This window comes from Hoplias malabaricus, chromosome 1, assembly GCF_029633855.1.
Source record: "Hoplias malabaricus isolate fHopMal1 chromosome 1, fHopMal1.hap1, whole genome shotgun sequence".
NCBI classification, from domain to species: Eukaryota; Metazoa; Chordata; class Actinopteri; order Characiformes; family Erythrinidae; genus Hoplias; species Hoplias malabaricus.
Genome location: NC_089800.1, coordinates 20,504,239 through 20,525,616, shown reverse-complemented (window position 1 = coordinate 20,525,616; position 21,378 = coordinate 20,504,239). Strand labels below are relative to the sequence as shown.

General features: G+C 39.4%; 2 protein-coding genes across 5 annotated transcripts in view; both read left to right on the top strand.

Moving 5' to 3' along the window:
* lipeb (lipase, hormone-sensitive b) overlaps positions 1 to 9,450 on the top strand; it is a 29,346-nt gene extending 19,896 nt beyond the window's left edge. For both annotated transcript variants that reach the window (XM_066672700.1, XM_066672780.1), the window contains exons 9-13: positions 449 to 676; positions 863 to 1,009; positions 2,760 to 3,004; positions 3,629 to 3,889; positions 5,277 to 9,450. In XM_066672700.1, coding sequence (XP_066528797.1) covers positions 449 to 676; positions 863 to 1,009; positions 2,760 to 3,004; positions 3,629 to 3,889; positions 5,277 to 5,594 — 1,199 coding nt within the window. In that variant the 3' untranslated portion in view covers positions 5,595 to 9,450. The remainder of the gene's footprint in view (positions 1 to 448; positions 677 to 862; positions 1,010 to 2,759; positions 3,005 to 3,628; positions 3,890 to 5,276) is intronic.
* A 931-nt stretch (positions 9,451 to 10,381) lies between these two features.
* tmem145 (transmembrane protein 145) overlaps positions 10,382 to 21,378 on the top strand; it is a 43,096-nt gene continuing 32,099 nt past the window's right edge. For 2 of the 3 annotated variants that reach the window (XM_066672334.1, XM_066672184.1), the window contains exons 1-2: positions 10,382 to 10,499; positions 10,735 to 10,995. In XM_066672334.1, coding sequence (XP_066528431.1) covers positions 10,900 to 10,995 — 96 coding nt within the window. In that variant the 5' untranslated portion in view covers positions 10,382 to 10,499; positions 10,735 to 10,899. Of the gene's footprint in view, positions 10,500 to 10,566; positions 10,609 to 10,734; positions 10,996 to 21,378 lie in introns of those variants that run through there. The other variant, XM_066672271.1, reaches the window with a different exon arrangement.

Here is a 21,378-nt window from a genome sequence, read left to right as displayed (position 1 = left end):
CAAAAGTGTCCATAGGGGTGTGTGTGTGTGTGTGTGTGTGTCTGTGTTGCCCTGTGAAGGACTGGCGCCCCCTCCAGGATGTACTCCCGCCTTGCGCCCAATGATTCCAGATAGACTCTGAACCCACCGTGACCTTGAACTGGATAAGCTAACAGATGAATGAATGAATGCATGAATGAATTTTAAATTGAGTGCTGAACTGATGACAGCGCCCCCTAATGACCGTCAGTCAGTGGCAGGTGCTGTAAATAGTGTATACCGAAATATTGACAATGTGTTTAAAAATCATATCATTGTTATTGTTATTTTATATTGCGATATTTATTGATATTAAATTATTGCCCAGCCCTAATACTAAGTGTAACTGAAAGATGTCTAAAGAGTCAAAACTATTGAATAGACAACTTTGATTTGTCCTTTTCTGCCTTTTTTCCCCTCACACTCTCAGGTTGGACCGGCGAGCGAGTTTGTTTGGCTGGTGATAGTGCAGGAGGTAACCTGTGTGTGACTGTGTCGATGAGGGCAGTGGCTCATGGGGTGCGCTTGCCGGACGGTATCATGGCTGCCTATCCTGCCACCTTGCTCACCGCTTATGCCTCACCCTCTCGTCTTCTCAGCCTAATGGACCCTCTTCTGCCTCTGAGTGTCCTGTCACGCTGCCTCAGTGCTTACGCAGGTCACACACAGTACCATGAGAAATATCTTTCGTAGGGTATTGTCAGAACATTCTGAACTAAAATGTCAACAAGTAACATTTAAATAGATATTCAGAGGTCAGGCTGTGTTTTGTGTTTTGGGATGTTCTGGACATGCTTCGTTGTTGTATTCACCCTCTTCTCTCTGCTGCGCTTGCTCCGTGCAGGTATGGACTCACAGGTGGATAAGCAGGTAGAGAGGGTCAGCACACTGAGCATGGTGAAGCGGGACACCGCCCTACTTTTAAGAGACTTTAGACAAGGAGCCTCCAACTGGATCCACTCTCTCCTAGACACCAACAGAGCAAGTGCAGGTATGTGGTTTGACTCCCAGTGAAATCCAGCTCATTGATTTTGAGTCTTATAGAACTGATCATAAGGGCAGCAGTACTTTGGCCCGTGTGATGACCCGATGAAGGATTATTTTGCACAAGCATGCTAGACTGGAGCCAGTATTTAGGTTTACACGTATTAAAGTGTTTTAATATTTTAATATATAATTATCAAGCGGAGTTTGACAGGAGAACAGGAGAATTAATCATGAGCATTATGGTTAAATAAATTCAAAATATACATGTGAAACATTATAGCCATCTCCTCATTTCTACACACACTGACCATTCTCTCAGCTCCACTGTCCAGAGGGGCATTTAGTGGTTCTACAATTGCAGACCAGAGTCCACCTGTTGCTCTGTATACATTGTTTGCCCCATGTTCCCCTGGACCCCCACAGAGCAGGTATGATTTGGTGGATCATTCTCAGCGCTGGAGTGACACTGACGTGGTGGTTGTGTGTTGTTGTGTGTGGTGTCCTGTGTCACTGATGAAGGACTAGAGGACGACACGCACTGAGCTACTGTCTCTGACTTTTACATCTACAAAGAGGAGTGTCTCACAGAGTGGACAGTGAGTGGACGCAGGGTTTAAAAACTCCAGCAGCACTGCTGTGTCTGATCAACACACACTAACACACCACCACCACGCCAGTGTCACTGCAGCGCTGAGAATGATCCACCACCACATCACACCTGCTTTGTGGGTGTCCTGAGCGCTGAAGAACAGGGGAGAGAGTAATTATAAAAATGCAAAAGCATCCTGTGTGGACAGTGAGTGTAGGAACAAAGAGGTAGTCATAACTATATGGATGATCAGTGTATACACAATAAGATTAAACAAACAAATTAGCATTAGTATCTTTATTAGGCAAACATTGGTTTTATATAGATTTCCAAAATCCTGAGACTCTATCCGTTAAACCAATCTAGCAGGTGCTTCCTCCTCATCCACAGCCTTTCACTCAGCTATGGATGGTTGCGTAATTGGTGAGGTTCCCATGCTTTCTTCTGAGTTTGGTGGTGACTCTCCCACTTGAACGTTTGAAGTTACTCAGATTTGTGGCACTGGTGGACTTGAGTTATATATACAGAGCGTTAGCTGTGAGAACATTCATTCACTGTCTATAAGGGCTTATCCAGTTCCGCCTACCCGGAATCACTGGACGCAAGGCGGGAACACACCCTGGAGGGGGCGCCAGTCCTTCACAGGGCAACACACACTCACGTATTCACTCACACACTCACACCTACGGACAGTCCATCTACCAACCTACCAATCACCCGGAGGAACCCCAGGACCCTGGAGCTGTATGAAAGAGACGCTACCTGCAGCGCCACCGTGCTGCCGCCAGTGATAATACTGTTAATGTAATATTGCTGATACATTAATACAGATCCCTTCCTGCTTGTGTAGATGAGAATATATTCAGGCCACTTACTAATTATTTGTTGTTGAATAGAACAAAATAATGTCACAAAATAGCTTTACAGTGGAACTTTACAGTAAGCTATTTATCATGAACTAAATTTCATGAATAGATACAAGTATGCCTTGGATGCCCTCTACAGTTTATAGTCAGCTTTACACAATATCAAATTTGGTCATATTTTGTTATATGGAAATGACACAAAATGTGATTTTATGACAGTCTCTATACAGTTAACCCTAGCCATGTCAAATATTTGTATGAACTATTTTTCTAATGCTATTTAAACTCTTTCTTTTCAGACACAGTGAGGAAGAGTGTCTCCGATGGCACTCTGACATCTCCCAATTCTGACCAGTCTGTTCCAGCTGCGACCTCTGACTTCTCCGAGATGAGGGAGTCTCTGAAAAGCCAAACCTGTCTGAACCTGACCACTCACACCACCAGCAGCAACCACGATAAAGCCAGCCATACCAGCAGCCACAGCACTAACTCCACAGCCCAAAATAATCCTATCCTCAGCACCACACCACTCTCAGAGAGCAAGGTACAAACAGAACCCCGTTCACTCCCGACTGCATAGGGCTCCGTTGTTTAGACTGCTGTCTTTTATGTTTTGACAGCTGGTTCTAAGTGGTTCTTCTATGAACATGTCTTGTTGAGGATATAGTTGCATTAAAATTCCTTGTTGTTTTTCTTAGTAAAGGTTCATACTCTACAAGAAAGGAAGTATGTAGGGGAAAAGTTTACGTAGTTAAAACCTGTCCAGGCTGAGTTTAAAAGTGTTCACTTCAATTGTTCACATGTTGCTTTATTGTGTAGGTGAAAGGAGGTAATTTTCCCTTTCAGTTCAACTGTTGTTTAGCTGTTCATTTCATTTCTTGTTTCCCTTCACTCATAAGATGGTTAAGAAAAAGTCAGTATGCGTTTTTGACTATCCATTTAAAGGAGTGCATTGAAATGGGTGCATTAAAATTAGCACTGTGAATTTGTATTAAAACATACCTCGTCTGAATATATTCAGTTATCAGTTGGTGGTTTGCACGATGACTTTCTCAATACTAAATTTCTGCAGTACTATCAATATTAATATGCTCAACCCTTAAACTCATTCTAATTGATTCAAGTATTTTTTTTGTTTGTTTGTTTTGTTTTTGGGTTTTTTTTTTAGCCAGAGGATGTCAGTTTCTTTCTCTCGAAAGAAGAAGACCCCTCCTTGTCAAGTTCAATCTCTGCTGTAGCCATTCCTCCCCAAGAGGGAGAAGAAGACTCTGAAAGCCCAAGAGAGTTTCCTGAGGGCTTTGAGCCACTGCGTTCAGAGCAGCTTGCTGAGATGAAGGTGGACCCCTCCCCCATCTTCAGAAACCCATATATGTCCCCACTTCTGGCTCCAGACAACATGATAAAGGGACTTCCTCCAATACACATAGTGGTAAGAGACTTTAGCTGTTTTTTATTTTATTTTATTTTATTTTATTTTAAATGATATGCATGGAAAAATGGCACTTGGTGGGATTCAGAAGATACGCCATGCACTCATTAATTGCCTAAGGCCAGGGCACTGAATCAGTCCTGATGGGATTCTATTTAAAAGTGTGAGAGACTGAAGACGTGAGCTGAATGTCCCAGTTTCAGAAACACCAAGGTGACTTGTTGAAATATTCAACAAGAGACACATAAGAATTGCACCTTCCTTTAATCCTGTCTTGTATATTTATTATTTGTTTGTTTGTTTGTTGTTGCCTACAAATTAAATTTAAAAACACTTCATAAAGTGATCTGCAAATCTGCACGAGACATTCTTTGATTCCAGACTGAAAAGTTTCTCTTCAGTTACATCTACAAATGAGAAATTCCAGAAATGTGGACTCTACTTTGCCACACTACAGAGACTGTTTGGAGGTCAGGGAATTAATGATAAAAAGCTTAAAGGAAATATATGGATGCCTCTGAAAAAGGGGAAAAGTGCCCTCTCTGTGAGGAGCGGGGACCCAGGTGGGGAAAGTGCTGGCCTTGTGGTGCTTGGAAGTGTTTTTTCTTTCACACGGCGTATAAACTATGCACGGTTCCAAATGGCACCCTAATCCCTACATAGTGCACTACAATATAGTGCTGAGGAAGAAATTTGTGACACACCATATTACGAGTATAAACGCATGTGTAGGCTCTGCGCTGAACCAAAGCACAAATCACAATGAATCTGACTTTTTTAAATCATATTTGTGTCACTTTCGTATGTGGTACTGAGATCCGATCCATATCTGATCTGTCTGAATGACCAGATCAGAATTCATGTCACTGCAGCGGCTGAGAATGACCTCTGAGCTACGGTCCAAAGCATTTGCATTTTTCATTTTAATTTGAAGCTTTAGCGGCCGTTCAGAGCATTTTTGTTTTGTAAAAAAAAAAATTGTGAAACGAAAAACTTGTGAAACTTCTTAATCCAGGTTCCTGTCTCTCATTAATGAGAAAATAAAACTCATGGAAGTAACTTGTAATTGTTTATATGGGTATGAAGCTGCTTAAAATGGAAATATTAAACTTATATTATCAAGCACTCCTGTAAATTTGCGCTTGGATTGAAAGAATAATTCACACAAAGAGTGAGTGTAGTCTAATCGACCAGTATCTGCATCACAGATTAAATTTTATCATGGATAAACATAAAAAAACCATGACATTGGTGAGAAAATATTGAAGTTACTTTCAGGAGAAGATCTAATGCATTGTGTATATAAAAATAAGGCTTTACTTGCTGACTGCAGCATAAAATGTAAACAAGCCTTATTTCCTACTCTCTCCTTCACCCTTTTCCCAAGGCCTGCGCTTTGGACCCCATGCTGGACGACTCTGTGATGTTTGCCAAACGCCTGCGAAACGTTGAGCAGCCTGTGACCCTTTGTGTAGTGGATGACCTCCCACATGGCTTCCTCAGTCTATCCCAGCTCTCCAAGGAGACCCGCGAGGCCTCTAACGTCTGCATGGAGCGCATCAAAGAGGTCTTCACCATGAAAGACCCGCCTCCAGAGATGCGGAAACATCGCAAGCTTAACAGGACTTCAGGAGGTGCCAAGGGAGCCTCCACCAAGCATTTTCAGAGGACCACGAGCAGCGAAGGGGGAGCCGCCATAGTTTGAAGAGATTTTATTGTGAGATTTCAAGCAAATACTGCTTTATACTGAAGAATAAGAATAAAGAGATAAATAAAGGTAGGTTTGTTTGATGAGAAGAATGGAAGACTGCAATCACTATGCAACAACAACAACAACAACAACATCATAGCAGATCGAGGAGGAGTCAGTAATCCAGTGATTTCTCATATTAGCAATATTTAAATTTTTTTTTGTACTTGATGAATGGGGGAGCACTAAGCAGATGGAAGGAGAATGTAAGGAAGTACGCTGGATATACAGTGAACTCCACACTTCCAGCTGCTTGTGTACGTGCTCACCACTACCAAGTTTAAATGCAAGAGCACATGCGCATACACTCATCCTTTGCATCAAAAAGCCACTTTGCCTTTTTTACTCTGCTGCTTTGCTTAGTTTAAAAACTGAACTAAGGATGACTACAGTCACCGCAAGGAAAGACCTTCCCTGCCTTCTATAGGTCTGAATAGGCTGCTTGTAGTAGATTTTATAGTGTATTTTTAACTGTAAGCCAAAGCAGGTATCAAGCTGTGATTATATAAATTCCTAGCTGTCTTTTATGTGCTGTATGAAGAAGGTTTGGTGTTTTTGTGTAAGGTATTATTGTAATTCAGAATTCAAACATTGTACCGCTATTTTGTCAATGTGTGGTAACTGTGGCGTAGGAATAAATACAACAATTTCCATTTAAAAAAAAAACAAAAAAAAAAACCCAAAACCCTAAAATGTAAGTATTAATAAGTTATGTTCACAGTGGCAAAGATGACAGTCATAATCTTTAAATGGTAAAAAAAAACTAATTTCACATAACTTTAATTTTAATTCAGTGTGCAATGAAGTAGAACAATGTGTTTTCTGCATTTCCTCCATCTGTGGCAGTGAGCACACACCCAGCGTAGGGGCAACCATCCCCAACACCTTGCTCAAGGGCACTTCAGCCATGCCTCGAGGGAGGAGGACAATGCTGTTCCTTCTCCCACCACCCCCAATTTCAAACCAAGCCCGCTTCTCTAACCATTGGGCCATGGCTAATGGAAGTTTGTAACCCTCTTCCAGTTCAGCTTGGCGGTGGGTCCGGAGCCTACCTGGAATCACTGAGCGCAAGGCAGGAACACACCCTGGAGGGGGCGCCAGTCCTTCACAGAGTGACAAGCACTCACACATTTGCTTTAAAACTTGTTTGTACACCAAATATATACTTTCATCAGTGTTTATGAGGGGTCATATTTCAGCTGACCAACTTGATACTGAGACGGAAAAACATTTAACAGTGAGTTCCCAAAGTACATTTAAATATGTACATTTAAATTATAGCATTTGCTTTTCATAATTGTTTATCAGAGAAAGGAAACACACTTGCAGAACTATATTTGGTTTAGCATCCGCCATGGTGCCTAGTCTCCCCAGGAAATGGAAGCGTGTAGCCTAACTAGATGTGCCAGGGTGGACAAGTAATGCCTATTTTAACCTTTTAACCGGAGCCATGCTGCCATAGAACATTTAGCTTTTGTTTTTCTGTTTTCATATTAATGCGATAATAGACGTCTTTGGCACGAGAGGTTCTCGCACTTTCTATTGCTCATTGGTCTTCTATCTTCTGTTCTGTAAATGTGTACTGTCTGCTCTTGCTTGTCATGGGCTTGTTTTGAGACCCTCTGGATGCTGACCCATTTCTAGCACCCAGCCCACGCATGAGATATTTTAAGCCAAATCCCTCAACAACCTTGAACCAATGGTCCATTTCATGTAGCACATGTCCCAGCACTACCCCTCTGTATGCCAGTAGATGGGCCTAAAATCAGGTCATCATCTTTCTACCACGTTTCAGTTGAGATTTCAGTCTATTCGGGTGCTTGGCAGAACTAGAAGCACAATCATTCCGCTGAGGAGTCCGTATTTTTGTGAATTCTCAAAATGCTTAGTCCAAAGTTTCTGAGATTTACAAGTGTTTTTTTGGGGTTTTTTTTTTCTTTCCCCCCCTCCTCTTCTCCTTGAGCCCATTGTCAGAGGATTGGTAATACCACACGTGTGTGTGTGTATTTTTTCCCCTGTCTCTCACTTTGCACAATCACACTCCCCAATGTCAGAGACAGGTTTTATTTTTTGTTGTTGGGTTTTTTTTTACTTTCTTTCTGTAAGATAACTTAGATTTGAACTCTTTTTAACATTCCCAGACCGTTCTAGTCATGTTCATTTTTAGGTCACAAAGCAGACTGTCCCTGTGGTGGTCTCTTAATTAGTTGGCCACACCCAAATGAATCTGAACAAATGTTCTCTAAAAGTCCTCTCTAAAATGGTGAGGTCACTCAGACTGAAACTTTATCTCATGTTTTTTTTTTTTGTGTGTGTAAAATTCAAAGAAAACAAAAGAACATATGATGTATTATTTCTCTTGAACCTTTGTTTTAAATGATAAAAAATACAAAGAAATAACTTTAAATGTTTTGACCAAGGTGGTTGTGTACAAGAATAAAAGGTAATTTAATATATGTACAGTATAAAAGTTGGGATGGACATTACAGACGGGTTCCCTGTCCGTCATTATGGGAAATGTAAGATTTCTCTCCAATAAAACGGACAAACTGGCGGCACTGACCCAGCCTTCACTCATAAGAGTGAAAGGTTTATAGAATACTTGAGCTGCACCATTGTGAAACACAGCGATATCATTAGACCTGTTTTATAGCCCTCCCCAAAATTCCACTTGCGATATTTCAATAATTTGTATCTTCAGTTCCCAAACGATGAAAACATAGATTTAAATGGATTTTGTTTATATTTGCAAAACACAATCTAAGTTTGTGAGTAAAACAATCCGAAACCTTTCATTGTATTTTGTCAGTTAAATAAATGTTCAAGAGGATTAAAATATATTTGCCACATTTTGCAAAAAACAATCCCAACTTTTTTCTTTGGAAGCAGGTTTTGTGCTTGAATCAATACCTTGCCTTTTTTTTTTTTTTTATAGACTTTGTGCATGTTTGTGTATTTCATGATGCCAATCAAATCTGCAGTCGCACAGTCACAATCCAAGATGATTATTCCATGTCAGAAGTTATATTTTGAAGCTGGAGGTCTTCAGATAACAAGCACTTTATGGCTAGGAATGCATCAGTGTATAGTATATGTGGAACAACTTGCATTTATTATTTTAACCATTTTTTCCTCAGTTAAAACACCACAAGTGCAATCCTTTGTATAGGAACATTGATGCATAAATGGTTTCCACTAAAGCAATATTTTTATTTTCTCTTTTAGATTATATTATTTTAACCTCATATTTTATTCAGAAATCATTTAATTATTTTGTTATAGGGGCTTTATAAATTTTCACATTGCTGTGAAAAATAGGAGAAGTGGCTAATTAGTAGAGCTTTTTATACATATATACATATGGAGAAAGATGAAGAATGATGACATTGTATTAATATTATAAAGAGTCCAGAGTGCACTAATCTAAAAGAAATCTTCAAGAACAATGATGTTTTGAAGTTTGCAATAGTGCATTTGTTCTTTTAAAAAAATCTATTGATTAAGCCTTGTGCTCATTTATTGTATATGTATAAGTATGAGTGCTGACTGTGATTCAGTTCTGTATGTGCAGATATGTTGTCTGTATTTTCACTGGAACCAAGTAACGCAAAGGATTCACTGCCATTTATGGCAGCTACCAAATGTAGAACAATGAACCCATTCCTATTTAAAAATAAATAAATAAAATAATAATATATTATTAAAATATTAAGTACTCTAATAGCCATTTCAAAACGCAAGTCTTGTTACTGACGTATACATATATTACAACTGTTTATTTGATTATTATATTTTCTGTGTTTATTGTTATTGGAATAAAGGTAATCAATTAAACCTCATTTTTTAATTATGTCCTTAATAATAATTTTATTATTTTGTGTATTGATGTGATAACCATGAGTTGTTTGTAAAATTATAGGAGAGCTTTTTTTTCTTTCTATTGGAAAACAATCACATTATTATTATTATTAGTCTCAAGAATAAATGCAATTACTGTTAGTACACCTCAGTATCGTCAAGTCTCCAAAACTACAGCCACAATCCTCTATTCCAGCAAAGTATTTAAAAAGCTTAGAAGAAATCTTGCCCTCTAGAGACCATAAAATCCCTGTTGTTATTAATATATAATTATTTGGTGAAATCATTATAAGTTAAGTAAATGAATTGACAAATAGCAGAGATAATTTTAAAGTATAATCTCAAGTATGGAAGTGTTGTGTGACGCAGGGCTATGTTAGTACCAAAGGCCTTGGACGTGTTCGAATTTGTAGCAGCTAGGACTCAAGGGCTGTTTTTTGCTCTTAGCTTAAAGTGGTTAATGATTATATCTTACAGCAGGAGAGTGATCTAAAGTCCTCAAAAAGCTATTTAAAACCTGTTGGCTGGACGTAAAGGGAACGTCTGCGATTGTGGGGAAACGTTCTATCCTCCATATTTTTAAGGTGGAACGCTGTGTTTAAGGGAAAATGATTTGTTCGTAGGGGTCTGAAGAGTAACTTGTCTGTAAATTTTGTAAATTCACTGTTTGAATTACCACAGAAACTCATTTGTATCTCTAGTTGTTTAGCTCTGTAGCACTTTCGCTACCTTAAGTGATCTGAAACAGCCAAAAAGGCAATATCACCCACATATGGAGCAGGAATAGAACAATATCCTCATCTCGGTCCCTGCCTTTTAATGCTACAAATCTAAACAACTCACGTTACTAATGAGTTTCTGTGATGATTCAAGCTGTGAATAAAAACGTGCCGACAAGTTACACTTAAGTCACGTTTAATGAACTGTCGTTATTTCCGTCAACCATATCGTTCCACCTTAAAAGACGCGGCGCTTAGAGCTTCGTAGACATTCCCTTTAAAGGTAAAGTAACTAAAAAGGCTGCTTAAATCTGAGGGGAAAGGAAAAAGGGAGGTCATACTGGTTTGGTACGGCCTTCAACAACTCGAATGTTATAAAATACATTTAAAGGGTAATGTATTAAAATTACAAAAGATAAATAAAAATAAGGAAACATGTTTCGTAGATGTAGTCGTTAAATCTAGCGGGAGGAAGGAAGAGTTAAAAAAAAAGCTGATTATCAGAGCATTTCTTGCAGCGACTCGACCCCCCCCCAGTGAAAGCGCGCTCTGGTCGCACATGCATCAGCAGGGCTGTTTGACGGGAGCGCGCATGCTGCCAGATCCATCTCCTCATCCCTAAGGTTACCAGCTCACCAACACAGAGCGGAGAAGGAGCAGCGGCAGGAGGAAGAGGTCAGAAAATGGACCGAGTTTTAGGGTTCGCCCTGGTGTCGAGCATTTTATGCGCTGGGTCCGTGTTTGGAAAATACGTCAGAGGCATCGTTAACACCAAAGAGGTGAGCTGTTTACTGCGTGGCTGTTTTTTCGCTGCAAAGTCTCGGGCGAGAAGGCTTCGTGTAGGCGAGCCTTTAGCATTAATGAGCTTCCAATAATGTGATATCTGTAATTTATTCATTCTGTGGTCGTTTATAGACGCTTTAGGTTTGCTTCACATCTGGCAACCGCTTCGTTGTGTCACTGCAAGGGATTGTCTTGCAGAAACAGAACCGACTTTTTAAAAATTGTTATTTATTCTGAAATAAATCCATCATGTTGCTCGCTTGTGTTGGCAGCGATGGCTGATGGAGTCTTGCTTTATTTATCAGGCGACCGTTACAGGTGTGCGCTGTGTTCAAGTCCATTATATTTTACCGTAGTGCAGGTTCAACATATTGCTGGAGTCTGTGGTACGTAGAAACCATACGTTTGTATTTTTAAGCTCCACACACTCAGGTTTGAACGAGTACACACTCATCTCTAACTCACGCAACAAACCACTGGACCACAGTGTGTAAAGACTGTTATTTTAATGACGTTGGTGCAAAAACACTCCAATATTTTTCCAATGTAGTCTATAGGCCTGGGCTTATTTGCTTTTTGACTGAAGCAAGGTGTGCCCACTGTTAGGTGTCTAATTATGACCAATTGTTTCACATTGAGGAGGCTTCTGCTTGCTTTCTCAAGGACACAGATGCCACATGGCAGTAGTTTAGACTTGAGCCTGAGTGGCACCTCTGCACTGCAACACCATGGTGTAGCTGCTCATCAGCTGGGTGCTGTTCTCATAAAGCAAAATGAGTGGGAGATATAATCAAATTTATTAGGACTGTGTTGTATATACATTGATGAGAAAAAAAGAAACCCACCGCTGTTCATTTGATCAACTCCACGTACCGTTTGAGTGTGTTCTCTAGTCATACTGTTGCTCTGCATATATTTTGTTATCTCTTTTCGACCCTGTACTACAATGGTCAGGGGTCAGGACAGGACCACCACAGACCACAGAGCAGGTAGGATTTAGGAGGATCTCAGGACTGCAGTGATACTGACAGTTGTGGTGTGTTAGTGTGTGTTGTGCTGGAACAAGTAGATCAGACACAGCAGTGACACTGGAGTTTTTAACTATCTTTTAATTTTACCCATTCATGCAGAAGCCTTGCTGAGGTGCTGGATCTCAGGATATTTCTAATATTTTTAATTTTTAATTTTATGATAATTTTGAATCATTGTCTTTCATTGCACTACTTTAAATGTTTACTTTTTTATTTTTAATCTCTTTTACTCTTTAATATTTTATCATATTTTGTTTAAAAGAATTTCTGTAAAGCACTTTGAGATGCATTTATCGATGAAATGTACTGTTCAGATAAAGATTATTATTATTATTTTAACCTGTACCCACACAATGGCCACTTTTTGACACATCTGCCTTGTCAGAAGCAGTGACTCATCGGTTGCTGCACAGTATGAGTTATTCATCCTCTAGTCCTTCATCAGTGCCCATAGAACACTTTTTGTTTGGTGGACTACTCTCAGACCAGCAGTGACACTGAGGGGTTCAAAAACTCCAGACACTGCTGTGTCTGATCCACTCTGCACCAGCAGAACACACACTAACACACCACCACCACGTCATGTGTCGCTGCAGCTCTGAGAATGATCCACCACCACATCACAACTGCTCTGTGGGGGTCCTGTGGGGTCCTGATCGTTGTAGTACAGGGTCAAAAATCCAACACCCATTACTGAAACACCACCACCACATCAGTGTTGAGGCAGTGCTGAGAACGATTCACCTCCCAGTTAGAACCTGCGCTCTGGTGGTCCTTTGGAGGTCCTGAGAATTGACGAACTGGGTAAAAGGCAATGTATTCAGAGCCACAGAGAGAGTGCAGGATTGCATAGTGTGGCTTTATGGTCAGTGGAACTAACAATGGACAATGAGTGTATAATATTAGCATTTCAATGAAGATTTTATGACATTCGGCTACAGAAACAATGATGAGGTCAGGTAATGATGGCCAATGCTTTGTCGTAATGGAGAAAATCCATTGCTCCAGTTCCACTGCTCCACAGCCCAAAATCGTAGACTTCTGTAACGTCTCCAAAGCGTCCCATCTTGTTTTCTGCATCTCTATGGAGATTACACAAGCGGTCCATGTACTGTGGAATGACGGTGTTCTCAGTTTGTTCACTTTAAAGTAGCTGAATTGAGCAGTTATACAGGTTCTCTGCAAGCTTTTTCTGATGTAGTGTATTTCTTCCTGAGAAAAAGAGCGCAGTAATCTCAAGTCTCCTAGAGATATAGAAAAGTCGCCCATTCTATGCAGATTTGATGAGATAATAAAGCTCTGTTTCATCTGCAACTGAACTCTCATCCCTCCTTTATCTCTCCCTGTGTCACGTCTCCATTTTTGTCTTATGCTGTTTCTACAAAGGAATTTAAGGAGAATCCCCTTTAAGTCTTCTGAGCGATTAAAGAGCATCGTCTGAACAATAAAACCATACTTTAGTTTGATATTTTGTGAGTTCAAAGTTTTCCTTTAATGTCCAGAGCCTTAACATGGATTTATTAGTTCCATCACCAGCTCGTCTTAATCAGTCTAATGGGGTAATAAAGACCAAACCTGGTTCTGAATGATAACAGATGTTGATATTGACCACAGACAGAATTTTAAAGGAACATTAGGTCGCATTTTTACCTGAAAATTACAGCTTCAAAATCACTGTGATTCTCCGCTTACTTGTATCAGGGAAAATAGAGCCTCTGTCTGTGCTATTCTTGACTTAGCACTTCAGAAGTTGCACTATGTAACATTTGAGAGGAGGGTAGGAAACAATTCTAAATAATAAAAATAGCAGCAATAACAAAGATAGCATATTTTCCCTCGTGTTCCTTTAAACATCTCACAAACCTGTCAGAACCACAAGGCAAACAGCATGCGTTTGTAATTATATTTATATCAGAATCAGAATCTGGTTTATTGGCCAAATATTTTGATACAAGAAGAAATTTATTTCCAGCTCTTTCCAGGTGTTTCTTTAGTAACAGGATTGTTCACAGTACATACATTATAAACAACAGAATAAAGTCTACAATATACAAACATACAAAATCAGCTCCACTGACCACATAGGAGCATTTTAGCTCTACAATTTCAGACTATAATCCATCTGTTCCTCTGCATACTTTCTAATCCCGTCCTTCAGCGCAGAGGACCCCCACACAGCAGGTGTGATGTGGTGGTGGATCATTCTCAGTTCTGCAGTGACACTGACGTGGTGGTGTTGTGTTAGTGTGTGTTGTGCTGGTGCGAGTGGATCAGACACAGCAGTGCTGCTGGAGTTTTTAAACCCCTCAGTGTCTGGACTGAGAACAGTCCACCGACCAATAACATCCAGCCAACAGCGTCCTGTGTCACTGATGAAGGACTAGAGGACGACCGACACACAGCAGCGACAGATGAGCTACTGTCTCTGACTTTACATCTACAAGGTGGACCAATGAGGGAGAAGTGTCTCACAGAATGGACAGAGAGTGGACAGAACTCCAGCAGCACTGCTGTGTCTGATCCATAGCACCAGATCTGAGAATGATCCACCACCTAAATTACCCCTGCTTTGTGGGGGTCCTGAGCATTGAAGCGCAGGGTGAAATGGGGATAAATAATGTAGAGAACCAGACAATAGACAGATGGACAACGAGTGTGGATCCAAGTTAGGTGTTTCTAATCCAGTGATTTTTCAGTCAATGGTGTGTGGTTTACTGTAGGGGTGGATGTGAAGCAGGGTGTAATAACAGTGAAGAATGTTATCTACAGAGTGTCATCTGTGGCCCAGCAGATGATACTATATCGGTCAATAATGCACTAAAATTAAAGGACACTGGCAACTTATCTACACTTTGACCCTTATGTTTGTCGTCTGGGTTTGAACAAGGTGTTATGGAGCTACCAATCATCCTTTATAATGCAGAGGATATGTAATTAAGAGCAATGATGTAAACAAATGCTTAGGATCCATCCAAAACAGAAGCTTCATAATTTACCTTGTGTCTAAGCAGAACTATTACAGACTTCTAAAAAAACGCATTTTGTTGTTTATTGTCATTGTTTGTCCTTGGCTTATAGCCCATGCCTATTTGGCACTAATGGACTTGGTTGGTGTGTTGCCTTTGGGAGGTGGGCAGACACTATTTATTTTCTGTTTTATTTCCCAAACAGTATGAATGTGAATGTAAGGTTGTAAATGTATGGGAATGTGATGTTGCAGTAATTGAGGTTTATTACACTCTTGACTTTGCAGTGCTGTAAAGAATTTAATATGTGTTGTATATTTTTATAGGACACACAGTTCTCATAATGGAGTATCTTTGTTTATAACGTTTATCCCAAGACGGAACTATAGCATGGACATTGAATTAAATAGCCTTAACTTTATCAGGTAGATATTTCATGAAGTTGTTCTTATTGTTACTGTACAATTCTTCTGCTTCTCTCCACTAACCATCAATGGGAAGAGGCCATACTGTCCTTATTTTATGTAGTTTGTGGACCATACTTAGCACAGGACTGACACTGTCATGGTTACAGTGTATATATCCAAGGGTGATCTTGTGGTCAGCAACCGGCCCCTAATATTTTATAGGAAGACTAAATTAAGTTATCATGTTTAACCAAAAATATACCATGTTCCTATTTGCAACCAGTTTGCAAATGTCCCCCAACATAAATTGGTTCCAGAACCAGAAAAGAACATTCCCTTGTGGAACCAAAGAATATCAGCGCAAACCACAGACAGTGTCTGTGTTGAGCTAAAGAAGCTCCAGGAAAAAATCACAGACCCTCAAATAAAGTGATGTTTACCAGTGGAGCTTGGCAAGGTCAGCAGGGCCTTACCCCAAAATACAAAAATTTTAAGGATTCAAATTTCATAGAATTTGGCTGTTTCCTTGTGTGCATATTATAACGAGCTAAATTCAGCCTGAACTATGCTGGACCCGAGCACACCTGCCTATTCTGTTGTTAATCACATTCTATTAAGCCAATCAACAACAGGAGTTTATTATATTTCACTGCAGCTGCTCGTATTAACAGTTCTTCCAAATGAAAGACATAATGGCACTGCTATTGGCCAGAGTCTAGTGGGTGAAAAATTAATTGCTAAGGACCATCATGACAGAGACACTGCAAATACGTATCTGCTGAGTGTCTGAAGTTTAAAATCTCACAACCTCACGCCCACCAAAAGCCAGAGTACAGGTACATTATTGTCACTAAATGTACAACAGTGGTTTTTAAAGTTCACTTCTGTGTCTCTTAAACATACATTACATTCTCTTCTCCAGAAGGTGAGGTGACTATTTGTATGTCTTCATTATAAAACTGTGTTTAAAGCAAAATAGATCTCAACAGATGAGGTACCACCACAGTGACCGTTCTTCTGAGAGTTTACAAAATGTAATATACATGTGTATAGTATAGTAGTCGTATAGTATATCTATGAGACACTGCAACCGCATGCACAAAAGACAAATCTGCACGTGCTTCCCTACTGAGGATACATTCATGTGACATAGGTCTATATAGTAGTGAATATGGCCGTTTCCATAAAGACTGGTGAATTGTTAATTGGCTCTTAGAACCATCCACTTTCATCATTCCTACTTAGTGATAATACTAAAGAAAGAAAGAAAGACTCAGAGATAGACCTTTTTTTCTTTTAGGACTAATGAGCAAATCCTAAACTATTATAGGAGTTTGCAAATGCCTTTTTAATGGGGATCTGTCATTTCATATATGTCTCAAAGGAAAAGATAATGTTAAAACAACAGAAGCTGGAACTAGATAAAAGCAACAGAATTAATTAGTCAAGCCAACCCTACACACTTTTTTAGATCAACGTTAAATTTATTCTTGAGTGAAAAGGCAAGGAGAAGATTATTATATCAAAAGCAACAATGAATATGATAATAGACTTAGAAAATATCTGACAAGGCTGTTAAAGTGGCAAAAAAAAAACTTACTGATCTATGTAAATGAAGGAAATAAATTGTCATCAAATGATGACTGAAGTCTTCTTAGAAATGAGAGAAAAATACCAAGAATACCAGAAGCTTTAGATTCTTCTTTATTATTACAGTACATATTCTGGAACAAAATGGAGCAAAGAAAAGTGCAGAACTTGCAGTAATGACTTTCAGAGCATATGGAGATTGCAGAGTGGCTGTTTGCAAGCTTCAATTCAGGTATTGATTTTAAGACCTTGGACTGAAAGAGTACACTATGGCTTTATCTTCTCTGTTTCAAGCTCATGAATTTACTCATCACTCTGCAAACATTGCAAACATGGCCTTAAGTGTCGTGGCTGTTCTGGCTATGCTGGCCTCAATTAACCCCTACTCTGTGTAAACAGAGTATTAATATATGTGTTGGAGCTTGGACAAGATTTTTACAGACTGCTAGTGTTAGTTGTTTCCTTTGGAGGTACAGAAGAGACTCATTAATTCTCTCATTAATTCACTCGTTTGGTTTATGATTGGCTCAATTCCATATTTACTATATCCCCTCTGTCCTAATTGACCTCTCAGGCCACTGTTTTTACTCTGTATGTTCTTGATGTAAAACACTATTGATGTGACGTACACTATTTTAATGTGCATTCCATCACCATTTTCCTTTAATGATTCTTTTAAATTAAATAAAAACGCAGCTATATTAAGCAGCTGAAGTCTAGTGTCTGATGTATCGGCAGTTCTGTGATAAAAGTGTTTCTGCTTAAACCGTTTTAAACATGAGCGCATTATGGGGACCCACTCTATGGAACATAAAGGCTAATTCACCACGTAATGAACATATGCCATGTTATGAGTAACTGTATGACATTATTAGATAAACAAGTCACTATATGGATATTGTTATCGTTTTTATAAATATATTGATATTATCACCAACAATATGGTTTGGCACAGCCCTAGTAGACATATGATATATGATGATATAATTAGTGAGTTCACCTACTCTGAAGTGGCCCTGTTATGTAAACTGATGCTCAGTACAACACTGATCGATCACTGGATTAGGAACACCTGCATGTCTACATTCATTGCTCCACTGACCACTCATGGAGCACTGTGTAGTTCTACGATTACAGACTGCAGTCCATCTGTTGCTCTGCATAATTTCTTCTCCCCCTTTCACCCTGTTCTTCAATGGCCAGGACCCCCACTGAGCAGGCACGATGTGGGTGGTGGATCAGCGCTGCAGTGACACTGATGTGGTGGCGGTAGTATGTTAGTTTGTGCTGGTATGAGTGGATCAGACACAGCAGTGCTGCTGGAGTTCTTTAACACTGCATCCACTTACTGTCCACTCTGTTAGACACACCTTCCACAAGATGCTGGATGTTTTTGATCGGTGGACTGTTCTCAGTCCAGCAGTGACACTGAGAGGTTTAAAACTCTAGCAGCACTGCTGTGTCTGATCCACTTGCACCAGCACAACACACACTAACACACTACCAATACCACCACCTCAATGAGGGTCATGCTGGGGTTCTGATCAATGGAAAACAGGGTGAAAGGGGGCAAACAGGTAATAGATGGACTACAGTCTGTAATTGTACAAGTACAAAGTGCTCCTGTATGGTCAGTGGAGCTGAGAGAATGGAGAGTGAGTGTAGAAACAAGGTGGTGGTCTTAATGTTATGGTTGATCGGTGTATCATTGCTGTCCAAAGAAAAACATGCATCTTCAAAATAGTACAGTTATAGGAGATAAATTTCTAACTTTCAATGGAACTCAATGTAGGACGGTTTTATTCCAATGAATATTGGATTATTTCTACTGGTCCATTCATCCTTTATATATAAAAGCATGTGTTTATGTGTGAATGTGTTTGCATGAGCTTGTAAGTGTATTTATAGTCTGTCTGTTGTGCTTCCAAGCAATTAATCATTTAAACCCTCAGTGGAGTTAAGGTGACATGAGTAGTTGATTGGTAATTAATTCTTCATGAAGCTTAGCGTCTCTCTCTTAGAGAGAGAAAATGGTGAAACCACCTCTGATTGGCCAAATGCTGAAGCTGGGTGGAGTCATCTCTTTTAATAATAAAGACAGTGAAATGACGTAATGTCATGACATCTTCAGTCCTCAGTAATGAAGTCCTCAGTGATGCCTTTTTGTCTATGAGCCAAAGTCTATTTGAAAGATGCCATTGATCATTTTTCCAGCTCCTGCTCTACATAGACTTGGAGGATAGGCGTAGGCCTCAGTCATAGCTGATTATTCAAATGAGACACAGCAGCTTCCACCTACTTCCTTGTGGAAAGCTGGAAAGCATATGAATAGCAGCAACAATAGCTTTTCTAAATCACCGTTTATAAAACGCAGTTCCATATTTTGCTTTACTTATCTCTGATTTAAAATCACTGTCATATTTAAACCTTATTAAAATGTCAGCAAGATTCATAATTTTTGATATATAATGTATAAAGAGAAAGTTTTATTACAATGTGCTTTAAATTCAAGTGTTTCTTTATCGTCATTATTAATATCATAACACAGCTGTGTTGTGGAAATTAAACAAATTTAAAGTATGCCATTTTTATCATTATTCTAAAGTGCTTTGTGTGTCTTTCATGATGAAACCTGTTCTGACGGGGCTATGTAGACTAAAGCTCTGTAGTCCATACCTTGTTTATTTGACATGTTTGTTTGCTTTTAAGTGAAGATCCTGGAATAAAATACTGTAATATTAATGAGACAAGCTTTGTATATAGTGCTGCTCAAGCAAAACACTGTGAGCTTGAATTTGATGAATTAATGTGGAAGACATTTGCACTGACCTTGAAACAAGTAAAGTGGAGGCATCAGATGTCCATTAAAGTTTGAACAGATGTGTTCCCAGCAGAAAGATATGGTTAGATTTCGCTCAGTCTAGAAGGGATGTAGGCACTTTCAAGGACTGCTGCCTTCCAATTACATGAAGCAAAACTGTATTAAAACTAAGGTCTGACCTGAAGAAAAGGTCTGGACCAGGGAGGAATCTATAGAGCAGGATTCTATCTGACCTCAGGTAGTGAAAATTGGAAACAAGTCATTTAAACTGAACTATAAAATTAAAAACTGGAATAGCTTAAGGTTGCTGTCTCAGGCTGTGGTTATTGCTCAATGATGATTGTATAGCAATCTGCACTCATTCATCTCGGTGGTATACAGTGACAGACTATAGCCCAGAGGTTCTCAAACTTTTAAATCCAAAACACCAAATGAATTTTATTAATGCCAGGTTATATAAAGTGAGTCATTATGTAATTTACACATAAATAAGTTAAATATTCAGTTAATAGTTCCTTAAAGGGAACATGTACAGTTGTGGGTTATTGCAGTTCTCTCTGGTCGTTTACAATCAGAAGCTTGTTTTAAGGTGGAATGGTTTGCTTGAGGGGAAAGAAACATTGTTTGAGGGTCGATGAAATTTAACTGCTTTTATTCACAGTGTGAATGACCACAGAAACTCATTTATAACACTGTAAAGCAGTTAGCCATCTCCTGGGTTTGGAGACATTTCCACCTTAAATTATCTGAAACAGCAAAAATAAGTTGATATTACCCACCTATGGTGCAGGAATAGAGCAACATCCTCTTTTTGGTTCATGCTCTTCAACGTTTGGAGTTCTCTCCGTTGTCCAAATGCTGAGAGAGAGAGAGAGAGAGAGAGAGAGAGAGAGAGAGAGACTAATTTTTAGCATGCAAACAGATTGGAGAGCTAGCATGAGGGCTTGTGAGGAAACATCTTCTAAATTTTATATAAAGTGTTTTTGGATTACAATCTTGAACATTGCCTTTAACTGTTAAGTCGTAAGTAATATGTTTGAGGTCATCTCATGTACCACATTTGATAACCACTGCTATAGCCCATTCTGTGTCATGTATAATTAGTGCTACCCTGGCTCTGTATTAATGGTCAGTTTCCGAATACAGAGCAGGTCTTGGTTGAATAACTTGAGTAGAAAGCTGACACCATGTCACAGCATAATTACAGTGTTGAGGGAATGCATTCAAACAGTATCTGACCAACTGAGGTCTTGATATTAGAAACAGACCTATGATGAATAGAAAGCAGAGGGAGGAGGGCAAATCGTGCCAGACAACAGACTGGTAGACTATAATTGAACTCCTATACCATGGACCTATAAGGTAGGTGTGTCGTGGTCAATTATAGTCTGTTGAAATGAGTAGGTGTAACTAATAGACTAGTAATTATAAAGATGATGATGATGAATAATTTACTGTGTACAACGCTCAATGGCAGACAACCCATAATGCATTTCAAGAGTAAGTTAACTCTTTATGGACTCTTTGTGGAGCGTAAATGAAACAGCTGTGGAATTAATCTTCT